Raw genomic sequence first — 7,746 nt, forward strand, 5'->3', positions numbered from 1 at the left:
TGATTTATTAAAGCCAAATTTTGCGAGAATTTCAATTTATTTTTGAAAATAAATAAATAACTAAAATTTGACATCACCGACCCCCATATTTTATTGTGTCAAAATGATACTGAAGACATATCTAGGCAAACTGAATTAATCTTATAAAATTCTTGATTTTCAAAAAGTTTATATTCCAAACCAAATTGTAACTACATGTACATGTATTATAGAACTTGTCTATTATAAGTGCAAAAGGGTCAGACAAAAAATTATGCAGCTTCGTATATAACTTTTTTCGTAATCCCTCTATTCAGTGTGATCATTGTGCTTAATTAAAAACAATATTTGAAGAAATAAGTTTGCTTGATAAAAAATACTGACAATAAATCTTAATCAGGCTGAAATTGCATTTTAGGTGCACTGAGGTAAAATTAAATAGGCCATAACTTCAGAGGGATGAAAACTGACCCCCCCCCCCCCATTATCTTTGTATGTTTTTAGCATGTTTTGTGTGCAGATTTCAATGATATACTTCTCAAGAAAGTCTTGATATAACAACATTGAGAAGTGAAATACCTTAAATAGAAATATTTTAAACCTTTTCTTTTCAGGTGGTGCTGGTGATGGGGGTGGGGGGTTGAATATGAATTTACTTGCCGGAAAAGAAAAGGTTGACGGTATGGATTTCTTTACTTAGCGAGCTTTCATTTTCCAAGGCGAAAAATGAAACTAAAATAATAACAACGTTGGCCAGCTGTTTAACGATTAGCGGATTACAGTGGAGTTATCAGGAGTGGTTAAACTGATAAGGTTATTATGCAATATCTGATAAAACCACAAGCGTTTATGTGACATATTTGTTGTGCTTGAAAGTCTTGTTAAAAAAAAAATAACCATGCAGTTAGGTAAGATTCACATACGTTATCGTGTGAATGTGCACGTAAAAGCAGGGGTAATCGGTTGATTGATAATAATAATAAATTCATTTGTGTTTTAGATATGGAGCACCAAGCAGAAGTCACAAAAAAGCCCTCAGGGGGCTGGAAAGTATGGAGGATAATTAATTTGTTGTTGGGAGTTTTCTTTATGTTAGCTGCTCTTGTCAATGTAAGTAAAATGTAAGAGAGAGAGAGAGAGAGAGAAAGAGAAAGAAAGAAAGAGAAGAGAGAGAGAGAGAGAGAGAGAGAGAGAGAGAGAGAGAGAGAGAGAGAGAGAGAGAGAGAGAGAGAGAGAGAGAATGTACATTATATGTGGAACAGGTGCGAGAATTTTAAAGTATTATTATTATGATAACAACTATAGAGGCTTTAAATAATATTGTATATCAAAATCAAACTATCCGAAGTTAATGTTTCTAAATGTGCTTATAAATACTTTATATGAATTTAAATGCAGTTAATTGGAAGAAGTAATTTATATAACTTAAAGCCATATTCTTTGATGAATTATTGTCTTCTTAATTTTCAGTTAAATGATTCCGACTGGTACCTATGGATGGTAAGTATTGACAGGTATTTAATGGCATTATAAATTTCAAATGAATCACTTCTCTAAAACATAGGATTCAAGACCACGCAGTTATATGCTTAGCAACCTAAACCAGTTAGAGACTTTGGAAAAATTCTTCTAGAAGTAAATTAAAAGTTTTAAAGCTGCTTGGTCCGATTTTATATCAAATTTTATGCACGCTTTTAAACGATGGCTATGCTAAGTTTATGAATAATAATAGACATTGCAGTAGTTTTACCCGTCAATTATGCCAAATTTCAATGAAGAAAAATACGTACAAAATTTGCTAACAAAACAAACGACATTAAAAGGTACCGCGTTATTTCGCCTCATGTTAAATTTCACCCCTGACGACGAGACGGGTATGGTTGTATTACGAATTTGACATCGCTTTAAATAAAGGTCAAAATGATCAGACAAATTACAAATAAACATGTGTACGTTTTGTTCGCTAATATTTCCAAAGTCTGTTCTCTTTACAATTGATGCATAGCATGCGGGTTGAATAACCCCAATCATTCGGGGGACGAAACCAAGCGGTCTCCTTTTCTAAACATTCCCGTGATGCATTTTGGTTTGTTTTTTCGTTTGCCCAAAGAGAAATTATATTTATTTACTTTGAATATTTCTAACTTTGAAAGGAGACTGATTCTGCTCGTGTAAATAGGAGAAAGTCCATAACTTTCTAAGATAAATGATTTGTATGAAAAAAAATTTGATACTGTAATTGCAAAAAAATCGGACCAAGCAGCTTTAAATTTACTATGCAACTTGCTGCCAAAGATTTTCAATAAATATGATTTTCTGTTTCAAATTTTTAGCCAGTCTATGGAGTTTCTGCTGCATTGTGTCTGCCTTTGGTATTGAAACCACAGTGGTCAGGTATGCCTCTCAGAGAGAGAGAAAGAGAGAGAGAGAGAGAGAGAGAGAGAGAGAGAGAGAAAGAGAGAGTGTTGATAACTCCTATACTGCTTTTAAGTACAGCAAAAATTAAGGATATGATTTACTGATTAGCTAGATGATAACATAATAAAAGGACGATATGTATTCAACAGCTTTAAGATTGTTGCTGCTATTTCTGACAGCAAAGTGTTTAATCCTCCAAAAAATAATACAACTGCAATTGTGAAACTAAATTACATTTCTAAGAAAGTTTTATTTGATTTTGTATATCGAATGTAAAAACATTTTGAACCTTGCTTTTTATGCATTCATTGTAATACTACTTGGAGTATTGTAACTGGCAACACTTGCAGGTCTGAAATAAAAAAAAAACCCTATAGTCTTTCACCTTTATGTATTTTATTTAAGATCACTAATAACTTACACCATTCTTCATAAATAATTAATATAACTGACAATCAAGATATCAAGATAACAGATGCTGATATTGTATGATTATTCTAGTTATTCAAATTTTTTTTAAACAGTAAGTAAAGTATGGAACACAGTGGTGACCATTCACTTCACAATGTGCCTGGCCTATGCTGTCTATCAGGTTGTACTGTTGTTTGAGGCCATCAAAGGGGAACTGAAGAACCCACTTGAACAGGAGGAAGGCAGGTAAGAAGAAAAGACCATATTTCTTATAATCATTGTATTGATCCAATTTATTGTTATTCTTTACTTGTACTTTCTCATCACAAAAAATAAAATACCAGTGTGCATAAATTATATATCAAATTCCCCCCCCCCACATTTTTATAAGTTTTTTGGCACACAGAAACCACACATATACATGGTACATGTACAAGATGAGGAGATACCAGTTTGTTTATAATAACTTTATCTACATGTGGCAGAATGAAGTTTAATCTTAATATAAAGTAAAACTTTTAAGACATTGCCATTGTTGACATGCATTGTTGTTTACTATCATTTATGTTTAAATATTCACTCAGATATTTACATATCAGATTCAAAGACATACATTTAGGTACTGTATCATAGCAAGTGCAAGTTAATAACTAGTTTTTCTTAATCTTGAGGTCCTAATTTTATTTTTTTATTTTCTGTATCTTTAAAAAGAATTGAAAATTAAAAATTCAAGGAATGATGGATTGTTCGTTATGCAGTTAATATGAATGATCACTGCATGGTTATGAGACCTCTGTTTCTATCATAATTGAAAAAAAAATACACGGTCAAACACATGTATTGATGTACATAATAATATCAGAAAGTAAATTACTGTTTATCAAAAATTGTACAAGGTACCAAACAATGAAATCACAATGAAGTTTGATTTGAGTCTGAACAAAAAGCATGTTTTGTACTTTAAATTTTTTTTTGGCTGCTTGTTTTATATGCTGAAGCTAGCTTTAAGTAGTCCCTGATCAGATCAGATTCATCATAAGTGTTTTCTTACATGTTAAGAAAGAACCACTGTGCAGGAGTGAAGAAACAAAGTTGATTGCATTTTTTATGTTTATGCTTATACTTGAGTGGTTGCTCAGAGATACTGTGTACATTATGTTGATAAAGATCTTGTATAGATGATATTGTAGAGGGGTGATTTTTACTGTAGATTGGGCCTCTTATTTCAGCTGACACAGAAACTTAATTGATAAATTAATTTTATAAAAGAATATCTTAATCAATGCACATATTAATAGAGTTAAAGTTCTTATAGGCTTTTCTTTTAATGTCATCAGAAGAACTGTCATTAAAGCATGACAATTCACACTAATAGTACATTTGGTGTCGACTTTAGAATCCAGTATTTGTTGCTTAAAATACTTCGAAAATATTTTTGGAAAGTTCATCTTCACTGCTATTTGTACTCTAAAAATCAAGCAAATACAGTACTTTGATTATATTCTTTGATATATTATCCAGAATTTTATAGATATACTAACCAGAATTTTATATAACAGAGAAATGGGCGGACTGTTGATCATCATTGCTTGGACATCGATAGCCAGGTTTACAACAGTTGGAAGGTATTTAGTAAATGATGAAACATCTGCAGTAGAAAGTTCAAAGATTTTGGGGTACTGCAGTGTTTTAATGCATGATAAAACACAGCTTTCCTACCAGTGGTAAAAAAGTAATTTTTGTCATGAATCGGAATTATTTATAGAGAGTTACAGATATCAATCTTAGAATATTTTATATTTGATATAAAAATCAATATTTTTCCCACCCAAATCAAATATTTAGTACATTTATCAATATCTTTATGGCAATGCTTTGATCTTATGCTTGCATGATAAATCAAAAAGCAGAATAAAATTTTGTATAAATTGATTATTTTTAATTGATTAAACCTTTTTACTTACTGTAAACAGCAAAGGAAAAAAAATTAAAAAATATCTTTAAAGTGCAAAAGATAATTTTCCTTCTTTTTCAATTTCAGACCAGTTCATGCCAGCAACAAACAAATGATGAATGCCCTGCTCCTGATCACTGTGACCTTGACCTTCATTCCACTTCTGACCTGGTCCCTCTGTTATGTGGGTGACTGGCACACCAGGCTAGGCCACTGCAAAGGAATGTTTTGATGTTTTGGTGCTGCCAAGCAGACATCCTTATTTCTATTTTGTTGTTATTATGTAATGCATTGTGGATCATATGTTTGGTTATATGCATTATTTATAGTTTGCCTCAGGTCTCATTTCAATTGGTCTCAATGGTGCTAAACCACCTTTCTTGTATGTTTATGAATTTTCAAAACAAATGAGGAACTTTAAGTTTACTGTTTGAGATATATGTGTACAAACAGATTATGAAAAAAAAAACCAATTGTAAAGTATTATGCGTGTTCTCTCTAAAGATATGTAATCTGCATTGTAAATTGGAGTTTGATTGTGTGCTAATGTGACCATAAGCTAAACAGTGTGTGAAATCCAGATACTAATCCAGTACTAATGCATGTACTACAGCAACTATATATTTACTTCCTGTCATGCGATTTATTCATTATCCACATGTTTATGTGCCATTCAAAATCACACCATGCTTTGTGTATTGTACAATCCAAATTTTTTGCTGAGTTTATACTCTTTACATTCAAAATAAATTGATTTAATGATAACGATTGTCTAAACGAATAGTAAATTATAATACCAATGTACACAATATCAGCATAACCCTCTGAGCAAAATGAAAAAGAAATGATAATTTTATGATACAAACAATGTTTAAATCAATCAGTTGTCTTCTTTTACTCACAATCACAAGTTGGATAAATTTATTTTACTAGTATGGAAAAATTGACAATTTTCTGTTTCAGTGCAGAAAAAGTACACATTTTAGATGAAAGGTACATGTTCCTAAAAACATTGAAATTTATGATGTAAATTAATTCATTCTAATATTACAGTTGATATATTCTATACAGTTTTCAATTGCACACATGTACATGAATTTGAGTTTACATTGATTTATAATAAATACCATGTTTATTGCAATAAATTTACATTAATTGTTACTATAGTGATAGTGTTTTTTAGTTTTTTTTCCTCAATCTGTAAACTTCGTGACCATCCAATGCAAATGTTTTCAGTTATAATTAGACGGAGGCTCTATGAGCCTAGCTCCTCTATTGCTACCGGTCAGCTCACATGTGACGTCGATAGTGGATTTGACGGACACCACCTAGCGGCAAAAATTGCAATATTCGTTTGGGATTCATATTTCAGTATTATTATTGAAATAAATATCTTATTTGCATTAATTTACAATAAATAGAACTATACATATTGCGATCAATAAACATAATTTCTCTCGAAAATTTTAGTCCATATGTTAAATTCAAGTAAGTATGAATATGCATGAGTTTAAGAATAGCAATGGTGTGTAATCGTCTAGTGGCTATTTATACTTTTTATACAGCTTCCTGTCCGTGACGTCAAATAATGAGGATTCCTCAAGAACCATCTTGTGTTGACCGAACTATTGAATAATTATGAGCTGCAATGGATAAACACGGCGTGGTTCTCAGTCTTTATCGTATATTACTTGCGCATTATCAATTAATCCTCTGCGGAGATATATCTTTCTATGTATCGCTACACTCTCCCCACCCCCCGGCATCGATCCAATAAAATGATTATCCAACAAGTTGAACCACTGCTATGTGAACTTGAGTATTCTCCCAATTAAGAACAGACAACCGTGATCGTAGCATGATACATTTTAGTTTAGTTTTACTTGGCATGCATACTAGTGAAACAAATAAATTAAACATCCAGATTACACCCTTTAACGCAACCCCCCCCCCCCCCCCACCCACACACACACACATTCAGTATGTGCATAGGTAAAGTACCCAGGCCACGTGCTGTGAAGTTTGATTAATCCTGCATTGTCTGGCCAGCGCTGTCGATTTCAAAGTAAGTTGGGAAGTCAGTGTGTGTTTTTGCAAGTTGATAAAAGAATTTCGCGTAAAAAAAAGTGTGAACACATTTGACAGAATGTACATATTTTCTTTTAAAAGTGAAGCACGGGGTATTATAAGATCTACCGCGGTATATTTTTTTTTAATTTAGCTTTAAAGAGATACATGTATTACAGCGAATTCTCTTCATCTTGGATATTTCCGTTTTTAAACATAGTTAGATAAAAGAATAGGAGTTTGCATATACTGACAGATTGAATCTTTTTACAGCAAAAAAAGCTCGCAATTGCGTGTTAAATATTTTTCCGAAATTCTAAATTTATATCTCTCAAATTTTGTTTACACCACAAGTAAAATCTGTATAAATTCGTAATATTTTAATCCCATGCAGAAAGTCACGATGAAATGTTTACAGTTGATTCGCTAAGCTGTTGATCAAAAGGCTGAGCTAGCAATATTTACTTTTTGGACCGCCTGAAATGATTAAATCAACGGTAATTTTGAGCAAAATGAGCTGTAGCGTCTCTTATATATAAATATTTCATCCGCTTAGAAATATATTTGATCACTCTCTACAATCGAATCGTACATTCTGCAAAAGAAAAAGAACAACTATGCGAGATTGAGATCATGCATGTATTACCTACATGTAACACTAGGGGTTTTTAAGCATGAACGATTTTTTTCATATGAAAAAAGTTCACTGTTCAACAGTTTTTATTGATTATATATCATAAATTTTAGTATATATTGTGAATCATTAGGTATAGTGCTAACTAACAAAATATTTTTTTGTTTGTACATGTAATTTGTTTTTGCATATTCCATAAAAGAGCCTGAATATGTTAGCAAAGTAGTTTCTGTCCATTAGTATTTAGTATTGCAAACTCTTAATTGATACTTTAAACCTTCTA

At 31.7% G+C, this 7,746-nt stretch overlaps 1 protein-coding gene across 2 annotated transcripts; it reads left to right on the top strand.

Annotated features, from left to right (window-relative positions):
- Nucleotides 1-644: 644 nt before the first annotated feature.
- On the top strand, nt 645-5,864 carry LOC105332736 (transmembrane protein 220). Of its 2 annotated transcripts, none has more exons than XM_011435414.4 (7): nt 645-792; nt 980-1,089; nt 1,450-1,479; nt 2,313-2,373; nt 2,922-3,054; nt 4,368-4,433; nt 4,850-5,864. In XM_011435414.4, the coding sequence occupies exons 2-7, from the start codon at nt 982-984 to the stop codon at nt 4,992-4,994; spliced, it is 543 nt and encodes a 180-aa protein (XP_011433716.2). In that variant the 5' UTR covers nt 645-792; nt 980-981; the 3' UTR covers nt 4,995-5,864. The 2 variants fall into 2 exon arrangements, with proteins under 2 accessions (XP_011433716.2, XP_011433715.2); XM_011435413.4 differs by having other exon boundaries at nt 684-887.
- Nucleotides 5,865-7,746: the final 1,882 nt, after the last annotated feature.

This window comes from Magallana gigas, chromosome 7, assembly GCF_963853765.1.
Source record: "Magallana gigas chromosome 7, xbMagGiga1.1, whole genome shotgun sequence".
Lineage (NCBI taxonomy): Eukaryota > Metazoa > Mollusca > Bivalvia > Ostreida > Ostreidae > Magallana > Magallana gigas.

Excerpts from the sequence above, each read along its gene's own strand:
- LOC105332736 (XM_011435413.4), top strand. Across the intron at positions 1,090-1,449 it reads TGTTAGCTGCTCTTGTCAAT|TTAAATGATTCCGACTGGTA; the intron begins GTAAGTAAAATG and ends CTTAATTTTCAG. Across the intron at positions 4,434-4,849 it reads AGGTTTACAACAGTTGGAAG|ACCAGTTCATGCCAGCAACA; the intron begins GTATTTAGTAAA and ends TTTCAATTTCAG.